This window comes from Balaenoptera musculus, chromosome 1 (assembly GCF_009873245.2).
Source record: "Balaenoptera musculus isolate JJ_BM4_2016_0621 chromosome 1, mBalMus1.pri.v3, whole genome shotgun sequence".
NCBI classification, from domain to species: domain Eukaryota; kingdom Metazoa; phylum Chordata; class Mammalia; order Artiodactyla; family Balaenopteridae; genus Balaenoptera; species Balaenoptera musculus.
This window is the reverse complement of record NC_045785.1, coordinates 179,352,600-179,376,400: the sequence shown is the minus strand read 5'-3', so window position 1 is coordinate 179,376,400 and position 23,801 is coordinate 179,352,600. Positions and strand designations below refer to the sequence as shown.

Genomic DNA, 23,801 nt, shown 5'->3' with positions numbered 1-23,801 from the left:
GCATCTCTGCGTCTCCTACGTGTCTCATTGTGGCCCTTTTATCCCTCGTTGCGGAGGAACTCTTCTGCTAGTTTTCAGGTCTTTTTCAGAGGGAACTGATCCATATGTAGCAATAGATTGGGTGTGTCCGTGGGAGGAGATGTGTTCAGGATCTTTCTACATTGCCATTCTGAATCACCTCCTGAATTGCAGTATAATTTTAAAGAATGTTGTGTAGAATTTATTTCTTCAAGGACATTTTAGGTGTTTGTCACAATTAAATCGATCTGGTTTTCAGTTAATACATCAATGTAATATTTGTAGTTTCTTTGAAAACATCTCTTATTTTGTTTATCTGTTTGTCTAATGCTAATACTTGACACCTACCCATACAATTTTTATTGCTAGTCAAAGTACTCTATTTAATTGTTTGAAATGAATCAGTCTCTTTAAAGACCCAAATACTTTTCTGTTCTTGATTCACATATACTCCAAAAAGGTTTACTCTATTGTATACCAGTTTTGTAAGTATTTTCAGTTATAATCTAGACATTACTATTTTTTAAGTTTCCTTGAGGGCATTATTCTAAGTGAAATAAGTCAGGCAGAAAAAGATAAATACTATATGATCTCACATGTGGAATCTTAAAACAAAAAAAACAAAACAACATCAAAACTGGTTATTTATTCTTGAATAGAAACATATAAGCATTTATTGGGATTCCTGATTCAAGTCTCAGATATAGCTTGTGTAGTTCTTTATCTAATTTGAGTTAAATGACATTGATTTATTTTAACTTACTTTTCCATTCGTTATCATGTTGCTTTTATTAAATTGCATTTCTATTCATTTATGGGTTTTCCTTTTAGTTTCTGTCTTTTGCTAGAAGCAGTAGGGAAGGGGACTAGGTGTGTAATGGCCTAAATAATTATCTCAAAGCCACTGTGGGTCTCTGTCCAGCCTACTAAATTGAAAATAATTTTCAAAGCAGAAAACGAATTTGATGTCTAACTTCTGTACAATTATTTTTTCATGTGGAGGTTCGCTCTAAGAAAAGTAAAGAAAAAAAAAGATCAAAGTTAAGTGGAAAATGAAGTCATAATATGCATTTAAATGAATTGGTTACTCTTCAGCTTGTTTAGATAGTGAAAATGTTTTCATATGTGTTAAAGGGTTTGGAGATAAAGATTAACAAGTGAAACTTCATTGTGTAATAATTTACATGATAATTCTTTATGATATAATTCAGTGAATATAATTATGGATATTTCACTATATCTGTTTTGAATACTTAGCATGTATTCATATTGCTGTAAATGAAGACATAGCTACGAAAAGGACCATTAACTACCCTCAGGAAATTTTCAGCCCTTTAAAAGGTTTTATATTTTAGAGTTCTTATATCTTCTGGCTTTGGGCTAGTTGTTTTATATATGGTATTTCCTTCAATACACACTTAATGTTATTATTCCCACCTTACATATAAAGAAGCAGAAGTTCTCTCCTATTTTCCCTCCACTTTGAGAACCTCAGCAGTAATTTTTTTTATCCCTGATTAACTTGTTGGCTGCAGGAAGCCCGCACCTCCCTGCCACCCCCCAAATTCTAACTACACGTTCACCTTCTCTACTTGGAGGTCAGATAGGCATTGCAAACTTGCCATGTTCCAGTCGACTTTTGTGCTTTTCTACATCTCAGTGAATGGCAACCCCATCCTTCCCCAAACCCTGCTCAACCCACAGCCTCCTACATTTCGGCTGATAGCAACTTCATCCGAACAGTTGTTCAGGCCAAATGTTTTGGAGTCAGTAAGTCTTCACTTCTCTTTTTTCTTCACATTCTGCAGCTTGTGCAAAACGCGCAGAAAGTCCCATCATTTCCACCTTCAAGATAGTTCAGCATACGATCACTTCTCAATGCTACCATCCTGGCCAAACCATCTCCTCTCTCATCTGGATTACGGCAGTACCCTTCCTAATTAGTCCTGCTAATTCTGCCTTTTCTCCCTTTTGGTTTATTCTTAGTGAAGCAGCCAGTATTCCTTTAAAGTATAAGTCAGATCTTGGCATAGCTGTGCTCTGAATGCCGAAGTACCTGCCATGGCTATAAGAACCCCCATTTTCCCTGCATCTCCCTCCTTGTTACCCACCCCCCCACCCACCCACCCATTTTGCTCCAGCCACGTTGGCCTCTTCTCTGCTCCTGGGTCACACCAGACACCCTGCCAGCTCAGGGCCTTCATACCTGCTGTTCCCTCTGTCTGGAGTTCCATCAGGTAACTCTGGCACGTTTCCTCAGATCTTTACTCAAAATCAAATTTTTAGTGAAGCCTTACCCAAACATCCTGTTTAAAGTTGTATTCACCTCACAAGACTCTCTTGAATACTCTTTTTCCCTTTCTTTTTACATTTTTCTCCATTGCCTTTATCTCTTTGGCATAGGGTATGTCTGTTACTTGTTTATTTTGTTTTCTGTGTGTTCCATGTAGATTGCAATAGATATTTCACGAGGGCACAGATGGTTGTCTGAATCCAAAGAGCCTGGCACGATATGGCACTAGTACTTATTAAACAAGTGAGTACTGATTGAGTAATGGGTGAGCATGGATAAATGAAGGTCCTTTGTTTACTTCACCTCACCAGCCTCTTAGTCCGGCCATGCTGACCTACTTGAAGCTACTTACCTATACTCTGCTCTTCACTGTCTCTGGGCCTTTGAACATTTGCTCCCAGTTCTTGGGCCTATGATTTCCACTCCTGTCCCTCCCCATTCACTCTTTTTCAACTTACCTCAGGACCCTTGGACCTTCAGGACCACAATTTATTGGATAAAACTTAATCTGACACTCTCACTTGACATCATGCCCTATAACCCAGTGCTACTCTGGGTTAGGAGTGGTTTCTGGGGATTCTCCGAGTGTCCCCCACATATTTCTGTCACCACAGTTAACATGTTGCCCTTGATTTCACTATTTACTTCTCTCTTCTCTCTATACATTCACCGAGGTCAAGGGCCATGTTGTATTTGCCTTTGTAGCTTTCATACTTAGCATAGGACTTGGTGGGTCAGTGAGTGTTGCTGAATTAATGGAATTATGCTCAATGGTTTTACTGATAGTGTTGCACAATCCAGATGATTGAAGACCACTGCCTAGAGATGTCAGTGAATATTACGTTTATTACATTTTCTGTCTATGTGTTATTAAAAATGGATCACATTTCAAACCCTTCCAAAAACCCTCCAGCATTGTTTTTTTTTCTTTTTAAAAAGGAATTACTTTATTTTTATTTTTTATTTACTTATTTTTGGCTGTGTTGGGTCTCCGTTTCTGTGCGAGGGCTTTCTCTACTTGTGGCAAGCGGGGGCCACTCTTCATCACGGTGCGCGGGCCTCTCACTATCGCGGCCTCTCTTGTTGTGGAGCACAAGCTCCAGACACGCAGGCTCAGTAGTTGTGGCTCACGGGCCCAGTTGCTCCGCGGCATGTGGGATCTTCCCAGACCAGGGCTCGAACCCGTGTCCCCTGCATTGGCAGGCAGATTCTCAACCACTGCGCCACCAGGAAAGCCCCAGCATTGTTTTTAAAACTTGGTGATTTATAAATAAAATGTACTTTAGAGAGACCTGGGAATCATAAAATGAGGCATGATAGAATCCTTCTAACAGTAAAAGGGCATTGGCAGGTGATAGCAAAGTGAGATAATATTATTTGAAAACATTAAGAGGAACAAAGTTTCCCATAATTAACTTCTGTGCCATATTGGTAAGAATATTCAACTGTAATTACAGAGGATATACATTTGAAAAATCAGATTACTGCAATGAAAAAATATAACAAAAAAACTCAGGGCTCCATTTTGAATACGATGTTCTGTTTAGTTCCCATTGTCAGTGTAATATCGGTTAACGAAAAACAGCAGTGGCCCTTATGGGCACAGGCTCTATTTTAAAATAATCAGGCTAATTCGGCAAAGAGATTTATTTAATTAGAGCTTCTGACATAATAAAGCTGAAGGTATTTTGTGCCGCTTTGCTTTATTTTTAAGTCCCAGGAGTCAAAACTGATATGAAAATGTTGCAGGTGTGGACAAACTGAAGGATATGAAAAGAATTTTACTCTTAATGTATGGAATTGTGCAAATGACAAGCTCTCATGTACACACAGTTTGTAGTAAATGATTTAAAGGCATTAGCAAAGGAAGCACATCCAGCATGTAGTTTATGAATTTCATTGAGAGTTGAATCATCAACATTGACTCATTGCCTGCTGATGCTTATGGTGGTTCTTCAATGGGTCAAAACTCACGCATCCTTTCCCACTTTAAAAGTTGTTGAAGTGATGATTAATTTTCAACATCCAATGATAAAGACAAAAGTAAGAAGCATGTAAATGTGCTTATATTTTATGGTACTTGGATTTGCATTTAAAATCAGTGCCTAATAGAGCAACAAGTGTGTTGAGATGACATTCCAATTTTAAAGAGTGTTTCTTCTTTAGGGTAACAACTATTAAAAGAAGAAATATAATTTTCACAGTATTTTTAAATATCTGATGACCAATAACATTGAATATCATAATGTAGACCTTTTCTTCTCTCATATACATTGGTTATAGTATAGATTAAAGCATCTCCAAGTATTGGAACATGTAAGCTCAAAAATTCAAAAGAATTTCTTTGTTTACTAGAGTCTAATGCTGGTGCTCTTAATATACTTCTCCATATGGTGACACACACACACACACACACAACATGGTAAGTTCAATATTATATATGCAAGCCACTTTCATTCTGTGGCTATGTGCTGTCCTAAGACCCTAGAATCCTTCGCAGTCAGCTTTCAGAAAGATGAAGAGAGCATGGAGAAGGCACATACACTTGTTAAAGTTATTGGCCAACAAATGAGGAGCATTACTCTTGTATTTCATACTCAGATCTCATCTGAGAATCGGTCACGTGTCATACCTTGACACAAAGCCTGAGAAATGTGACCTTTAGATGAAGAGTCGCTTTTTGCACCCAGCTCTGTACCGTGGAAGGGGAGAACGAGTGTTGATAGACGGAAAGCCACTTCTGCCTCAGCCCGTGTGTGTCAGATGGAAAGGCTCTTAACTTCCATTCTCTCAAAGACTCAACATTTAGTTCTCTCCTCCACACCCCGACAGTTGGTGTGAAGTATACCTGAGTTTTGAAAGGATTTGGCTATTGGAAAATGTTCCTAATATATTGTCAAGACTCTACTATGCTTCAGTATCCTGGTCACCTGCTAAATTTTGTCTGTCTTTAAAAACGTGGACCTAGAACCACAGGTAGTACTCATTGCTTAGTGTTTGTTATGGTTAGGTGAGTGTCATAATTTTCCTCCCTGGTTTAGGATCTTACACTTTTGTTAATACAATACTAGCTTGCCTTCTGTGTTTGGAGCTCTGGCAACCCGAGTTCACCTTGAGCTGTGACCCACAAGTCTTTCATATGAATTCTGCCCCATGTGGTGACCCTGTTACTTTCGCATGTTTACCAGGTGCTTGATCCTTCTGGTCAACATATTCACCGCCTGACCTCCACCTCTGTGGCCAAAGCAGTTCTGACATTTTCAGCAGCTCTTTTCTTACCTTTAGGAGAGGTATTTATTCACCATAAATAAGCACGCTGTGAAGAGTGGCTGGGGCTGCCTATTATTAATTTTCCATATTTAACTTCGTTATTTCCATTGTTTGATATGGTTCTTCCAGTTTTCATAATGATGCTTCAACATGATTTTATCTATAGGCCTACTTTAATTTAGAATAACTGAGTAATATAAATTTCGTTTTTATGTTTGCTTTTGTTATTTTATTGTTATAATTTTAAAAAGTGAAATTTATTTTATTTTTATGACTTTATAAATGGTTCATGATTATTGCAGTATAAATACATAGGGCAAGGAAACGGAAGTAAAAGTTACCTAAAATCTCAATACCTAGAAATAAGTATTTTTAGTATTTTGACCACCAATCTTTTGTAAATTCTATCTATACACGTATATGTGTAACACACTCACACTGATACAATTATGACAATATTATCTACATCATTTTTATCAGTGACTTTTTTCTCATGGATGGTATTTTTGCTGTTGTTAATGATAAGGAGCCTACTTACTACTATTCTCTTTTTGTTGGTCGGGTAGATTCCAGTTACTTTCCTGCTATAAATAATATTGCAATAAATATTTCTGAACGGGATTTCTTTCCTCCAAGTGCTTTTTTGTCAATGGGATTGAAGCCTCGTTTGGAATTAGACTGTCTGCTAGTTTCAGTTTCAACTCTTGTTTGTTTTGATGGTTCTCTAGGACTGTGCAGATCAGATCCCACATTTTTTCTTGATAAATTTATTTTATGCAGGAGAGTTTAGGCACTAGCTTTTTATTAGAATGTGTACATTTTCCTTCTATACATTTATTCAGTTTAGTGCCTGGTAAATGGATGTAAAAGATGACTTTCCATTGGAGATCTCACTTTTTATCAAAATTTACATATTACAGTCTTGTAGAAACTTTTTTTAAGGATCATGAAACTTATTCCACATGGCACAGTCTTGTCCAAAAAAAATCTTTTTTTCAAAGTCTTATTTAAATTTAAGTATCTGATCTTTCAAGACCTATTAAAACAGCGTCAGATCAAAGAAAATGCCATTAGTTTGATAACTAGCTTTTAGTAAATCTATGCTAATTACCAATCTCTTTTTGAAAATGTTCTCAAACATCTTATTTGCAATTTATTTTATGATTTTACAGAGATTGCTATCTCCTTAATTATTTCATAGTTTTTGTAGCACACCATTTCTATCTGCAAAAAAACATATATATTATCCCTCTTCGCTCCTGCATACTGTATTTTGGCCTGATTTCTCAAATGTTACTGAGCACATATGTGAGATGTGTTCTGGAAATGACAGTGTTGCTGAGTTCATCACTCACAATTTGCCTTTACTGGCACCGTCCAATTGTTTGTATTGAATGCCTAGCCTACTTACTATAGGCATGTACTTGGGAAGATGTTAGGACCATAATGGTGGGTGAAAGAGACATACTACTTCATCTTGTGGGACTTGCAGTTTAGTGAGGCGTCAACTATTAAAGAAATACATTTACAAACAAATACAAGGTTACAACCGAGATGAGTGGCAGGGGAGGTATGGTGAGTGACATGGCCTAAGAGATTCATTGGCTACATTGATCAAGGGGGAGCCTTCAGGAAGGTTTCCCTGAGAGAGGGTTGAGCTGAGAGCTCTCGGATGAGGGAAGAACATGTGAAAAGGGCTGTGACAGCAAGGAGCATGTCACAGTTGACTAAGTCTAAGAATGCCAGGTCAAGAGTTTTGGTCCTTATCTTGACAAAAGTGAAGTGTCAATACACAGTGGAGGGACTTCCCTAGTGGTCCAGTGGTTAAGAATCCACCTTCCAATGCAGGGGATGTGGGTTCAATCCCGCATGCTGCAACTAAGACCCAAAGCAGCCAAAAATAAATACATAACTATTCTTTTTAAAAAAAGAAATGCTTTAAAAAAATACACAGTGGAGTGATGTGATGACATGCATTTAGAAATAATCTCTGTAGTTGTAATTTGGAGAAAAACTGTAGAAGGCAAAAGAAGGTGTAGGGTTCCAGTTATAGGCTTTTGCAAGAGTCCAGTTGCAAAAAATGATAATTTAGGTTAAGGTGGCTGTGGTAGTGGAGATGAAGAGAGGTAGATACATCCTACAGATATTTGGTGGGAAGAATTGAAAAGGTTTGGTGACTCATGTATTAAGTATTTACAAATAGAGGAGAGGAAAGCATCTAAGATGATGCCTAAGTCTTGGGCTAACCAAACACAATGGAATTTGGTTCCATTTACTGAGATGTGAAAACCTGAGAGGCCCTGTTTTGGTGAGAAAGGTCACAGGTTTGGTTTGGAGCAACTGAAGATGTTAATCACCCAGGTAGATGTTACATTCTGCAATCACAAAGAGTACTTTAGTCTAATATGCTCGGTAATTTCTTTGAATAGTTTTCTAAGGTTTGCAATTCTTTTTATTTTTTTTTTAATAAATTTATTTATTTATTTTTTTGGCTGTGTTGGGTCTTCATTTCTGTGCGCAGGCTTTCTCTAGTTGCGGCGAGTGCGGGCTACTCTTCATCGCGGTGCGCAGGCCTCTCACTGTCGCGGCCTCTCCCGTTGCGGAGCACAGGCTCCAGATGCGCAGGCTCAGTAGCTGTGGCTCACGGGCCTAGTTGCTCCGCGGCATGTGGGATCCTCCCAGACCAGGGCTCGAACCCGTGTCTCCTGCATTGGCAGGCAGATTCTTAACCACTGCGCCACCAGGAAAGCCCATGCAATTCTGTTTAAAACAAGAATTTTAAAGAGTTTATTGCCCTTTATTTTTGTTTAACATATTATGAAAAAGAAAATGATTCAAAGATTTAAAAATACACAGTCTTTTATGGGATTCCTCGAATACTTCATAACTCTAGTGAGTAGGCTTTGTTCTGCTTTGTATGTTTTTTATTTGCATATTTTGGGCAGTGTAATACAGCTATTTTCATCTTTTCCTAAGTAGAGTGTATTGCTGTGAATGACTAGTGTTTGAATCAACTGTACACCAAATGATGTAGATAAGGGTGAAGTATAAACAGTGAGAAATTATAACTAGTAGGACATTAGAATGTATGGTGTTCTTTGCAGACTATAAACAATTTTTAACGTCAGAGATAATAGGATTTTTAAGAGACATTTAAGGACAGTTACTCCTTGTCCTGCATAATGTTTTATGCTAACCTCAGTCACAGGTTTTTGGGTGATATATTAAATATTTTATAAAAATTCAAATCTGAATATAAATGTGCTCTGCAATCTGAGTCACTGACTTTCTTCTGATTATTTCGACTGTTCAGTGTGTGTTGCCGATATATTGTGTTAAAAATAACAAAGTCCTAGAGTTTATGGAAGATCCTTAAGTGGCTTTTCAATGGAGAGTTGATTAGCAGGTGGTTTGAGTTTTTCTACCTTGCCATCCTCACTCCTTAAATAAGGGCCCATTGTCTTTTCTTACACGATTAACATGAGACCGAAAACAAAATTAAAAAGGTTTTTTTTTTCCTGGAACAGAAACGAGTATTACCAAAAAGAAAATTGAAGCAATATAAGATTTTTTTCTAATTTTAATTGTGGTATTTTATTGTTTTTTTATGCTAACAACATTTAAATATTTCCAACTTTAGTCAAAATGTGAAAATGAATTGTTTTTTCATAAAAAAAAAACTAATGTTTTATCATTCTTTTCATAGGTCTCATATCTTTTGGGTGAACAGAAGTCTACCTTTATGGGGCTTACAGGTTATGTACAATTTTGTTTTATTCCTATATTTCTGGATTTATTCATATTTTACTGAGCAATACTACCGGGGAGAAAAGTTTTGACATTAAAAATGAGTTTTGGTTTATTGTTTAATTAATCTTGATGCACATCTTAAAATTTTTATTCCTTTCTTCACATTTACGTGAGCCCTCCATTCTACCTTTTGAGAATTTCCTCATGATCAGGTTTAGACTTCAGAAAGCTTTTGAGGATCTGAAGGAAACTAAAGTAAACCCGACCTTGTTTGAAGGCACAACAAGTTCCCCAAACTACCTTAGGCATTCCTAAAGTCTTAGGTTATATCATCTTTGAAAAATTAATCAAAAGCCCATAACCATGTTTGCATTTTTTACCTTATGTGCTCAATGTTGGGAACATGGTAGAATCTCAATAAATAATTGTTAAATGAATAAACAAATGAACAAACAGTTCGTATTACCAACAGGAAGAGCTTGGTCCCTAAGCAGATAATTTTGTAAATAAAACAAAAAGTGTGCCCTGGCATAAAAGAAGTCCTGAAGAAGGAGTAAGGAAACGTGTGGAGCACAGTGTGTCTGAACTACATTGTTGTGGTGTTCCCTGGAGTCCTCTGGATCTCTCTTTGTTCCTTTTTTTGTTGAATTTCATGCCAGGTCAACTTTTTACAACTTCCCATCTCCTCTACTCCTGTCTCTTTCCTGCAGATACTTTTTAGTTTCTGTTGTTTTTCGAAAGCAAAAATTATTCGAAGAGGAGAGTCTCTAAGATTAAAAACATTAGAGATTGGAAGACAGTTGAGTCTAGAAGGAATGGAAGGACTCTTAAGTCTCACTGTGTATAGACAACCTTTAAAATACTTTAAAATCAAATGTTTGGGTTGTCTTTTAAAGTCAGGATGATTGTGAGGTCTGTACATTTTATATGTGACAATGAATTACTTCAATTATGTATGCATTGTGATTATAACTATGAATCAAGTTTTTACTGTGTCTGCATATTTTGTATTTTATTGAAGTCAAGTTGTGTTTTCGGTTTTTTGATACTGACTTTCATTGCAGTGCCGTACACACTTGTAAAGTAAGTTAATATTTTTATGAATAGTTATATATGGCCTTGAAATATATTTTGATCTGTTCAAATTGCTTTTATCTGTTAGTGATATTCTAAAACAATAAAAACACTCATTTTCACATAGGATTTTGGGTAATTCATGCTAAAAATGGTCTCGAGATCATCTAACAATGTGTACCTCTAGAAAAGTAAGAGATTATGATTTAGAGAATTTGTGGAGAAAATTGAAAAAGTGAAAAATTTCTATTTTAATGTCTGTCTACTGTATGTACTTCTGGACTTATTTTACTTAGATTGTCATGCATTCATATGTTTTTAAATTGTCCTTATATTTTAATATTCACCTAAATCAAAGTTTTCATTCCAACAAGAGGCAGAATCTAAAACTCTAGGGTATCTGCCTTTCTCATGCAGATTGACTTCACCCTCACAAATCTATGAACAAATATATTTGTTATCTCAGTTATTTCATGTTGATGCTTGCTTATTTTGATTATATTCCTGTCTCCTGAAGTGCTTAGGGTCTTTAACACAAAATAATTTGGATGTCTTTACTGGTTACTTTTTCTGTTGCAATCATAGCTCTTTGGTAGCTGAGCAGAGGAAACTGTATACAGAGTAGAGAATAGAGAGAAAAGTGGAAGCTTGTCTAGGGGGCTGCAGGATGCCCATGCCCAATGGCAGAAGGAGAATTGGCTGTGAAGTCCATTCAAATAAAATCTGAAAGTATCTTGAAGTGCTGACATGGACTACTTTGTTTAGTGTTTGAGGATGTTTCATTTTGTTTGAGGTGGGTGATAGGATGGAAAGTATCCTTCAACTCCAAGCTTGTATTCTTTTATTTTCTGAAGGGAACTGCCATTTTTGCTGGGTGTACTGAGATGGTGGTGGTGTGGCTGGGGGAGAGCATTATTTGTGGTGGGACAGTTGTGTGTGATTGTGTGTATTAAGAATACACACACAAACAAAACCTATTCTTTACATATGGTGAAGATTCCAGCCGTCTGACTGTTCTAATCCCACATTTACATTTGTGGTAATAAACTTAAAAAAGACTTATTGAGGAGTATTAGAAATGGTAAAAACTAAGCTGTAGTGACTGGGACAGCCTGCTGCCTACCACCTGTATATAGAAATTAAAGTGCCACATAGCACCTCCTATATCATATATATATATATATAAATATATATGCATATATGCACATATATATAAAGTTAAAAGTATTGTAATCAGAATATATATTTTGATTTTGTTGTATTTTCTCATTAAGGTATAATTTATATTTTAGGTTTCAGTGGCATTGATAAGTCTCTTTGAAACAATACTACTTGGTTATCTCAGTTATAAGGTAAGTTATTTTAATTAGAAGTTTTCTGCTGGTAGAACACATTACTAGCATTGACCCAGTATTGCTCTATTTATAATTCGTACTCTGGGGATAAAGCAAGCTCTTCTTAAACCCCTTTAACTCTTTTGAACCTCTCCAGTATGTGATAAAAAGCTGTGGTAACATGGTAATGTTTTCCTTGGTGGCTTAAACATACTTCACTAATTCCCATGGGCTAATTTGCCCATTACGTGCATGCTCATATGAGACAAGCAAATGGAATGGTTTGGCTTTTTATTGTTCTCCACCTCTTCTCCTGATCTGTACAGGAAACACTGAGGGAGAAAAACATGTCTGTTAGGAATTATTTTCATGAATTCCCTTCATTTTTGGCGAAGGTTTGCTTGGCTAACCGAATTTAACAAATGTTTATTAAGTTCTTATTTGATGAAGAGCACCACACTGTGCATGTTTTTTTCTCAATGAATTTACGATCTAGAAAGGGGGGTGGGCAGGAGAAAATTATATAGACAACAATAATACGAGGCTGAATAATAGGTACTTCCTATGAGGTGCAAATAAAGTCCTGTGGGGCTTCATAGAGAGAGGTCGTATGGGGTGAAAAGACTGATTTAAGCAGAATCCTTGAATCAGTAACTTCACTAAAGAAAGATGAAAAGGCAACAGGGATTTATAGAATCAGCAAAGGCATAAAAGAAGGAATGTGCATATAAAATTGGAAGACTGAATAAGTATTTAGGCTTGGGCAGAGTATGGCATATGTGGGAAAATATTGGTGGAAAAAGATGGGACAATATAGTGAGGGCCTTGTACGGCAACTTACAGTGAGGAGTTGATGCAGGATGTTGAACATGAGAGTTCTATAATTGTAACTAAGTTTTAGGAGTATTAGTTCAGAACATCTGTGCAGCACAGGTCAAAGAGACATGGCACTGAAAACCACATGCTCAGTTAAGACGCATTTGCAGTATGAAAGGAAAACTTCGAGTGAGCTTTGGCTGGGTAAAAGGAATACATTCAATGCAAGAAAAGTCATGAAAGTAGAAACTAAAGAAATCATCAACTGATTAGTTGAAATAGATGAGGAGAAGAAAATGTCAAAAATCATTTTAAGATTTCCTAAATCCAAATGACTGGGAACAAGGCAGTAAAACCAAGAAAAGTTACATCAAGAAAAAAATCAGACTGGGGTCGAGATAGGTGGAATAATGAAAATGGTTTTGGAAATGATGAATCTGAGGTATTTTTGGACAAATAGCTGTGACATGCAGGCAATTGAAAAGGAGGATCTGGGACTTGCAGGAGAGATTTATTAAGAACTGGCAGTCATTTCCATAGAGATGATGAAGGAAGCATGCAAGTCCATTAAGGATGGGATAGTAACCAGTGGAGAAGAGAAGGCCCACGTTAATGAAGATGCTTATAGTGTGGCCATCGGAAGAACCGAGCAATGAGCGCAGACAGAGGAATAGGTGAGAAGCGTGGAAAGTCATCAGAATGCTTGTCATAGTCATCATGGATTTCCAGTTCGCAGTTTCTGCCTGTACGATGTCAACAAGTGCACTCAAGGTTCTATTTTGGGGGGATTCTTATCTACCATATAAATTTCTTTCTCACTTCATAATGTAAGGTTTTGAAGATAACACTCCCTAGACTACTTTTTAATCCTAAACTTAGGGCAAGAAGTCTTTACAAACTCTCTCACCTTATCCGCTGGCTTCCTTTTTAAAATTCTCATTAACTCCGCCTAAAGAACATAAGGCCAATGTCTAATAAGGTGAGATTGATGAATTAGAAAGTGTAGAAAGAAAAGAGTGAGTGCCTTCCAAAAAAAATACAAATGGATTGATTTAATATTTATGAGAAAAATAGGATGTTAGAAATGTCTAGGGAAGAAAAGTGTTAAATGAAAGCATGGGGACCTTGGAAAGTTTATTAAGAAGCTTGAGAAAGGCCTTTGGCTTTACAATTTGGGAGATCATTTGTTATTCACCCTTAAGAGCCCAATTTCAATGGAGTACAATTAAGAGTAAAATTGTCAAATGAAGAATGTTGATTGACTGGTACAGGAGCTCCCTAGAGGCAATATAATGAGGTGGAAGATTGCCTCACGATGATAAAAATCTGCATCTTTTAAAGAGAGCAAGTAGAGGGGACAGGAAAAAATGACGGATGAAGCAAGGTTTATAAAAGGTAAGAATAAGCTAGAACAGGAAGTTGAGGACTACTAATTAGCTTTGGATACATTCTGTTCTTTTCTGAGAGCACAGGAGACGGAAAATGGTGCCTGAAGGAATATTTTGAAATTAGAGGAGGAAGCTGAAAGATCTTGCACATAGCTGGTCACTTAATCCTAAATTACTTAGAAAGTACTAGCTTGGTGATGGACAGTATAGAATGAGATGTTGAGGAGGGATCTTTTAATGGCTTATTAGTATATCTTCTTGTCAGAATAGGTGCTCTATAAATATGTACTGATTGACAAATCTGGATTTTGGATACCTAGAAGAATAAAATAAAAATCAAGTAAATTAACAGCCAAGATGTTATCTTCTAAGGTCTTTAGTATTCAAGTATGTGATAAATGTTGAATATGATATGCAAAAAGTGACATACTAAAAAATTAAGCATGTGGGTGTTTTTTTGTAATTTAATGAAATCTCTTCCGCTAGTACAAGACTATGTACAAATGCATAAACCGGCCAAAATATTAATCTGCATTGGTGAATGTATGTGCTCCAAATTCTAACTAAAAAGTAATATGAAATTAACTTTGGTGCTTTGCTAATAATAGTCATTTAAAAAGCACGAAGAGATTCAAGATGGAATTATAATTTTCCATTGTAATTATATGGTGCTGACATTTGTAATCAATTAATTCCTGCCATTTATAAAATGAGAGCAAAGACCTAGCAGGTAGAGCTAGATGACATATAATATTTTCATTCTGACCTTCATAAACATTAATGTCTAGATGGAGGAGAGGTTCATGGTAAATGAGTACTGTGTGTTACAACACAAAAGATAAAAAGAAGTTAGGTGACATTGGAAGGATAGGTTGCTGTTAATTACCTTCTTTTCCTTTCATATATTCAGTCAAACTCATGAACTCTTCTGACCTTTTCAATAAACTGTTGGATACATTTTTTGGAATGAAAAAATTAAATAATTGATAACTATTTATGGCATATATATAAGGCAAATCCATACAGCAGAACTTCAAATGAGGTCCTTCTCTCAAATTAGACTTTTAAGAAAAATTATAGACAGGTATGCAGTAATGGATATTGTATTAGTAATGAAATCCATTTCTAATATTGCTCTTTGATATTTCTAGTTCTGAAATATCAATAGCAAATCAACATACAATTTTCTCATATTTGTTTACATCTGCATATATATACAGATAATGTATATATTTACACATACAACATATATGTCTATATGTGATATTTAAAAATAAATTTAATACTTTATTTGTAAGTACTTTATAGTTCTTAAAATTAGACTTTCTAAAATAAGCATGACTTAATTCTTAACAATTAAAAAAGTTTAAACTATCATGGAGACTATAGTGTTTTTAAAATCAAAAGATTAATGAATAAAAGCAAAATGAGCAAAAACTCTTAAAAGTGTATGTTGAGGTTAGCAGATAATAACTTACAAATCCCTGATATCCACTTATTTTGTCCTCTGTCATACAGAATTGCAGGTCTGAAGTTAAATCATCATTCAGTTCATGTTTATTTATCGCTATTTGTCAAAAGAGTCGCAGGGATTGCCCAAGAGGGAAGTTCTTATTCTTCTGTCAGATGGATACCCTCTATGTCTTTATCAGCTGCTTTCAAAATAGAACTCTATTTATACACACACATTCATTAACTCAAAAGGAAACAAAAACACACCCTGGCGTAATTTCCAAATCTCTGAAAACAGAAGTTCAGCACACCTAGAAGGCTTTGGTTAAATCTACAATTCTTTTTTCTATACAGTAATCGCTTTATAAAAAGCAACAGTTTTGAAATGTTAACATCATGATGGGCTTATTTCTGGAAAGAACAAAGGATTTGGACTAGGACGCCTAGATCCTGGTGATTCTACTTACCATGCCATGGAAATGGTAAATCTGAATGTTGTTGAGTTTACATTCAGAAATACAAAAGACTGCCATAGGGTTACTCCACAATTTAAACTCACTGAAGGAAAGTAAGTTATTAGTCTTTTTGGTTAAATATTTTAAATATAGGTATTCTTAATATTATAGAAGAAAATGCTTTTTAAAAGTCCCATGTTCCAACCTGGGCTAACAACAACTAAATTACCATAAGTCTTATAATTTTTAAAGTGCTTTTTAGAGTTACCTAGGTAATAGTTCCAAACTTGCAATTTCTTTTATGATAAAAATAAAAGCCTGATACATCTTAGAAAATCACCTATTGTCCTGCATTTTTATTGGTTAAGGAAAGTTACATCCATACCAAATGTTATAGAATGGTTAGATTAGGCTTTATTTATATTTTACTGAATTCTGTCAATAAGAAGAGGAACACAGAGAGCTCTACACGCTTAGAACAGAAAAAACTACTTTTTAGAAACTTTTTTTTTCTTTAGGTTACCTTTTGGAAGAAGACTAATGCCTTTCATCTCGTTCAGGAAAATAAGATTAAGTGAAACAGGTATTTAACTTAATTTTGAAAGGCATGTGCCTGCCTTTTGGATCTTATTTCATGCTTCTCTATGTAGCGGCATTCTCCGGATTTAGGCTTTCTTTTTTCACTATAATTACTTTTATCATGTGGATTTATATGACGCAGGCCCATGGGGACTCTCTAATAGCCAATGCAACTTTTAGATAATTTTTCTATCTATTTTTCATCAGCTCATTTTAGGGGAGATAATTTATGAACGTTCAGCAGACAACCTGAGATCTTAGAATTAAACCTAATGAATATAATCGAAATGTATTCGCTTATTTTTAGCAATGAGTACATTGCCTCCCTGTATAATTTTAGATTGCGAAAATTAGTCCTCAGGGGGAAATTCCTTATTTGCTACAACACACACATACACAAACATACACACACATTAGCTATGAATCAACGGGAGCGTGTTTGACATAATGCAGTTCTAGTTTTTATTGAGGAGCTTCAGACTGTCAAGGACTGTGCAAAGAATCCTGAACTAAACAGATGCTCTCACCTGGACCTCATGACATTAAAATCAAGTGTTGATTAAATATATAAAAACAAACTGCAAAAAGGAATGAGAAGGATGTTGATGAAGATCGAAAAACCTAGTGTGGGAATCTGATCTTGTCTGGTGTGTGTGCAATGAGGGGGCAAGGAAAGCCTCAAAACACTCAAAAGATTTTGAGTTAAGAGCTGAAAGATGTGTGCGAATTAACTAGACAAAGGGAAATTGGAAAGGAAGGTGGAGATTCTCCAAGTCTCTTAAAAAGCACGTGCCAAGGCCCTGGCATATATAAGGAGTGGAAGGTCTTTGGAAAGAATGATCTTTAAAATTCGGGTGGAGAGGTCAAGGAGAGCTAAATGATATGTTGCCTTGTAGGTTGTAATAGAATCTGTGTTTCGCTGTGCAAGTGTCTGAATTGTTCAAGAGTTTCAAAGTGAGTGGGGGTGGCGTGGGGTGAGGGGTAGGGATTGGCACATGAGATGTGCCTTAGAAACGTATTCCTGGTAACATTGTGGGAGGTGAATGGGAATGGGGCAAGAAGGAAGGGGAGGAGACCGGTTAGGAGGCTGGAGTGAGATTAGCGTTAGAATGAGAACCAGAGGACTCAAGATCCATATATGAATCAGGAAGTCTTATTGATGAATTATTCTTGTTTAGCATGTGAAAGGAAGGTGTAAAGAGTTTCTCCAGAATTTTTGGTTTCTGTTACTGGAGAACCAGTCAGGGCAAACATCATAAATTTTACTTTTAGGTAGTCTATTTTATTGGCATAGAGTTGCTTGTTAGTCTCTTATGATCCTTTGTGTTTCTGTGGTGTCTGTTGTAACTTCTCTTTTTTCATTTCTAATTTTATTGATTTGAATCCTCTCCCTTTTTTTTTGATGAGTCTGGCTAAAGGTTTATCAATTGCATTTATCTTCTTGAAGAACCAGCTTTTAGTTTCACTGATCTTTGCTATTGTTTTCTTCGTCTCTATTTCCTTTATTTCGATCTTTATGATTTCTTTCCTTCTACTATCTTTGGGTTTTGTTTGTTCTTCTTTCTCTAGTTGCTTTAGGTATAAGGATAGATTGTTTATTTGAGATTTTTCTTGTTTCTTGAGGTAGGATTGTATTGCTATAAACTTCCCTCTTAGAAGTGCTTTTTCTGCATCCCATAGGATTTGGATTGTCGTGTTTTCATTGTTGTTTAAATTTTACTTTTAGACATATTACCCACAAGGTGCCATTGAGGCATCTGTGTGAAGCAGTGGATTAGGCAGTGGAGATCTGAAAGAGATTCTCAGATAGAATATTGATCTGAGCTAGAGATACAACATTGGTTTATTATTGATGATATGTTGAAGTTGACACATAGATGAGATTACCTAAGTTGGGTATACAGCCAAGTACTCTTGAAATTCTTTCTTCCAGAAAATTTCTGTCGAGCTTTGTGGCCATAAGTTTAACAACTTATTTATAATTGCACCAGGAAGGCTTTAAACAATAATATTCTTCTCAGGGGTTTCCATTTGGATTCAGTAGAAAGAAATATAAATGTTTAAGTTCAAAAATTAATTATACCAAGAAGGGAAGAATATGTATAAAATATTTGAAAGTTTCATTTATTCATTAACATGCTTATTGAGTCCAAATGTCATATAAACAAATAAGTTTTATAAAATGTTACAAACATGTATCCAGGTAGTTAGTGGTGAAGGTATGGGGACTGAGACATTCCAAGCAGAGGGAGAAGTGTGTGAGCAAAGTTGTAAAAGTATGAAATAGCCTAGTGTGTTCAGAGAACTGCATCAAAATCAGTTCTACATGTGATGAATCTGTAGCTAAATTCAAGGTGGGCTAGGAATATAGTAGGTACAAACCAAACCAGTAGCCAGAGTCCAAATTATGAAGCTTCATATGATGTAATGAGGAGTTTGGATGTTAATATGATGGCAATGGAAATTTGGCATTTTAGAAAGAATTCTCTGGCTTTAATATGGAAGATAAATCAGAAGTGAACCCAACCAAGTCACATACCAGTCATGAGACTCTTTTACTGGTTTGAGAAAAAATCATAAAAATCAAATTGGTGTGTTATAAATGGAAATGAGGAGGGACATTAGAGATAGAAAGGCTTTTGGTTTACTATGAACTAAACTTTCCAGTGTGCCACAGCTACGAAAACTAAAGCTAATCTTGCTGTGTATTCGTAGAAAGATCCTGCCGTATGACCAGTGGTAACTGTACCCATACCCCCCCACCCCAACTCCACCCTGCCGTCTTCTTCTGGTCACATCAGTCTCTTTTCCTGTACAGAATCATTGACATCAAGGAACGATGTACAATGACAAGTAAAAACACAGTAGGGAAAGAGTAAGCCAAGTGTTAAGCATTCTGGAAACTGAGTCATGGAAAAAACTGATGAAAAAAATGGTGATGTTAACATGCACAATAAAAGATAGGAGCTTCACATAATTCAAATCAATTATAAATGGTTTGTTGAATAGGTAGGCCTGACTCAGTGCAAGTAGGAAAAGGCTTTAGTTTTCCTACCTCTCTCCTTCAAATTCAGTCATTGTCCTTACGAGCCATACTCATCAGATGAAATCTTGGGCAGGTATCTTAGCTTTTTTACACTTTTCAATCCCAATGCAAATCTCAGTTTAGTACTTAAGAAATTATGATCAGTATGTAAAAATTTAAAATTCTTATCCAGTTCTAGCTTTTTCTTGGCCTGGAACCACATGGGGCAGGGGATCATCTTGGGGGCCATCTCCTCTTTCCCCCTCCTCCCTTATTTGACACCAGCTGATTTTGGTCCCTCAGGGCTGAGGAGGCACGGGGAGAAGTGAGGTCAGCTTCTGGGATGAAGTTGCCTGACTGGCACAAGAACAGTCTGCGGTTGGGTTGCTCTGGTGGCAGGTCCAAACGGGGCTTATGTGGTTCTCCCGAGGCCTTTGGCCAAAGCTCCTTGATGCCTCAAGCCTCGGGCTGGCCACTAGGGCTCTGACCCAGGCCCTGGGGTCCTGAGGGCCACCATCTGTCACGGTTCCATGTCCCTGTAGGGACACAGCCCTCCTGAGTGTGAACTTAGAATGATCATAAGTTTCATTCTTTAGGGTCTATATCTCATCCCCAGAAAATAAGTACCTCTTAGGATTGGCATAAGTGTGGCCTGTTCTCATCTTAACCTTCTTTCTCTTTGCTCTGCCGTTTTTTGATGATGTTTTACGCATTCGCCAAATGCGGCCCCCATGTCTGAGCCAGCTGTCTGAGTGGTTCACCCGAGCTCTCCTCACTGAGCTGGCTGTGGTGAGGGAAGTACCACAGCACCCTTGTGTCTCTACACAGAGGAGGTCTCATTGCTTCTGTTTCTTCCACCAGCTCCCTCCACCACTCTTTATACAGCTTGCAGATGGGTGATGAACCAATGATAACAAAACCTCTTTAGCACACAGACGATTGCTGATCCAGAACTTGCCTTGTGAAGTGGAGGTGTTTTACATCATTGTAATGTTTTAAGGCTCTGGGACCACAAGAAAAATAAAGAATCCCAATATTATAGCCAGTGTCATAAAATAATTAGACATTACAAGGAGTCAGATTTCAAATTGCCTTACTAATGGGTAGTTCTTTTTTTCATAGATGAATAAACTGCTTTAGGAAGTTCTGAGTTCTTTTTTGCTAGACACCGTTCAAGAAAGTTTCAGGAATGACCTGTTAGTCAGTGCAGTGTCCCAGAGCTGCACAATTAGAAGGGCCTGTGCTTGTTTTAATTCTCTGATGTCACCTTCTTGAAATTATTCATAATTTGTTAATAAGAGGCCCTGTATTTTCATGTTGCCCTTAGCCCCACAAATTAGGTAGCCAGGCCTGATTAATATTGTTGCACTATGTGGGTTGGAAGATTAGAATCCAGAAGATTGAGAAAATCCTCCCTTTAAATTTTATTAATCTAAAAACAATGTTAATTCCAAGGAACATTGTTATATGTTTGTATTTGCGAACTATTTGATATACTTTAAAGTTTGTGAATGTAATTATTATAGTAAAAAAATTAAGACTGAGTCGCTTTTTCATTGATTCTGTAAGGTTTTTTAATGTGTTTTATTTTTACTAGTAAGTTTTCTTCCATGAAATATGATATGATTAAAATGTGTTATGTGCAATATTCAAGGATTACTACAAACATTTGTTTTACTTCTTAAACTGACTACAAAATTGAGAGGGCACAATTACATTCAGCAAAATAATCTCTAAAAGTCATTGCTACATTTCTAAATAATGATTTGGTATTCTGTTAATGTAAGCATCCTTATTGCTAGAGAAATTCTGATGCTGTCTTTTTCCCCCTTTAATGGGATTCAGTTATAATTGACTTTCATTTTTACTCATTCTTTCTTGGAAGGGAAACATCTGGGAACAGATTTTACGAATACCCTTCATCTTGGAAATAATTAATGCGGTTCCCTTCATTATCTCAGTAAGTCCTAAAAGAATCTTTAAAAGAAATAAGTTTTTTATTAGACATAAAGTCTTTAAATCTAAATAGTAATAGATAACATATTAGCTCAGATGAATGAATTTAGACTTTGTTATTGTTTTAAATCATGGTATTAAAAAATAAATAGTAAAATCAGTTGGATAACTGGGTTGTGAAATTAAGTGAAAATTAATGAGATTTAGTACAATAGCAAAATGAAATACTTTTTAGAAATATATGCTCTAGAGGTGCCATGTTAACAAGTGTCAGTATTGTCTAAACAGAGCAGGAATTAATCACTCCATTTCTTGTGTATATTGTGGAATTAAAAAAAAAATAGAAACCGAGTAAAACCAAGTATTTATGAAAGTTTCTCATGCTAAGAATATGTTTATCTCGAGCTTAACCACAGGATTTCCAAAGTCCAGTTCTCTTTTTACTAAGGAAGTTGCCATCAGCCAGACAACCAGTAATTTGCTTCTTTATCAAAGTCTGTGGAGGACCAATTCCACAGTGATCCTGTTTAACTACAGAATATGTAACTAGCACTTTCCCATTGCAAAATTAGGTCTTAATCTCTATTTGATAAAGTTACAGTAATATCTGTACTGGTAATATGCTTTCTAACACCTTATTTGTTTGAATTTTATTTGGAAAATTATGAAAATAAGTCCATACGATCTGAAGCTGTTGCTCAGTTCTGACAATTGTTTTAATTTGAGTGATTTATCTAGAGGAGCAACTGGCCCCAGATTGAATGACTGGCTAATTAAATATAATTCCAATGGAGTACAGTTCCCCAGTGTCACTAAGAATGTTTGAATCTTCAGAGGCTAAGTGGTAATGCTATGAAAAACTAAAGCTCTGTCTCCTTACATCTACTTTTTACTTTCAGTTGCAGGAAAGAAAGAGGTGATGTCTATCATAAACTGTCATGCTAAAAGATTTAGTGATCGAATTAGCACAGTTATAGCTGACATCCTGTGAGAGCTGATTATTTTCATTCTGCTTCTACAATAATTTTCCTAAGAATTTTTCCTTAAGTAAGACTTAGAGAATGAATGAAAAGATCCTGTCTGCTCCTTGCATTTCAATAGTCATATGAGTTTAAAGTATTTGCCACATGTTTTAGATCATTCTATTGTTTTTAATAACTTATTTCGGTTTCACATTTCTTCTCAATCATATCGATTTCTTGCTTTGAGATAAAAGTTTAGTTTTGATTTGTTTTCCAGATATTCTGGCCTTCCTTAAGAAATCTATTTGTCCCAGTCTTTCTAAACTGTTGGCTTGCCAAACATGCCTTGGAAAATATGATTGTAAGTATAAAAGACAAGTGCAAAGACAAAAATATTTTTCAACACTCCATTATTTCTTACCTCATTAAAGTGACGTGTTGCATAAATGTCTAAGCTAATAGATCCCAAGTCTGCTTATATCCTAATCAGAATGAAAAGTCATAAAATGCCCATATTGCCAAGTCCCTTCCTTCATAAGGCGCTATGAACTGGTGAACAAAAATAGTTCAGATATTCCAAATATCACCAAATCAAAACTAACTGCTGTTCGGACTGGTCCAACTAATTAGCCAATTTCCTGAAGACAAACAGCCTTCCCTTCTAAGGCAATCTCTTGACGTATAACGGGACCCCTGGTTTTAAAGCTTCAGGAGGTAACATTGTCAAACGGTTCTTAACTGTAGGTAGTCTCACAGTACATAAAAATCTGTGGGGTTTTGTAAGACCCTATATTGGAGCCAGAAGGCCCTCATGTAAAGTCACCTTTTTAGGCTGGGTTGGGTTGGGAGTAGGATATTAGGAGGGAGAAAGGGAAGCAGGAAGGAAGAGATGCAGAACTCAGAGATGTGCCATAGTTGCATTTTGCCCAAGGCGGACCCTGTTCAGAAGGACTGATTTATAACTATGACCAAAATCTATTTGCTATAATAGGCTTGGACACTTATGAGTGAGCTTGCTGTTTGGTCATTTATTCTACAGATGTTAATAGGAGTCCACTCTATGTTAAGTGCTCTGATAAGATAAGCAAATGATTCAACTTCTTTGCTAATGTCTTCATCTTCAAAAGAGAATAAAAGTACCTACATACAGGCTTGCTGTGAGAATTAAATGAACTTATATATACATGCATATATATGTATGTGTAAAATCTTGTATCTAGCATAAACATAGTAAGGGCTCAATATTATTAATTTTATCACACAGAAATTAAATTTGTTTGGAGGCAACCTTGTTTTTCTTTAAAAAACCTTTTTTTTTTTAAACATCTTTATTGGAGTATGATTGCTTTACAATGTAAATAGCTTTTTAACAGAAATTATGACACAAGTTGTGGCCAAAAGGAATATCTGGATAACATTTGAATATTCA

The 23,801-nt window shown here is 36.1% G+C and overlaps 1 protein-coding gene across 5 annotated transcripts in view; it reads left to right on the top strand.

The window, feature by feature from the left end:
* KCNT2 (potassium sodium-activated channel subfamily T member 2) overlaps positions 1–23,801 on the top strand; it is a 267,373-nt gene that overhangs the window by 14,467 nt on the left and 229,105 nt on the right. For 4 of the 5 annotated variants that reach the window (XM_036868239.1, XM_036868233.1, XM_036868249.1 and 1 more), the window contains exons 3-6: positions 9,288–9,336; positions 11,698–11,757; positions 21,340–21,414; positions 22,650–22,733. In XM_036868239.1, coding sequence (XP_036724134.1) covers positions 9,288–9,336; positions 11,698–11,757; positions 21,340–21,414; positions 22,650–22,733 — 268 coding nt within the window. Of the gene's footprint in view, positions 1–9,287; positions 9,337–11,697; positions 11,758–15,824; positions 15,964–21,339; positions 21,415–22,649; positions 22,734–23,801 lie in introns of those variants that run through there. The other variant, XM_036868258.1, reaches the window with a different exon arrangement.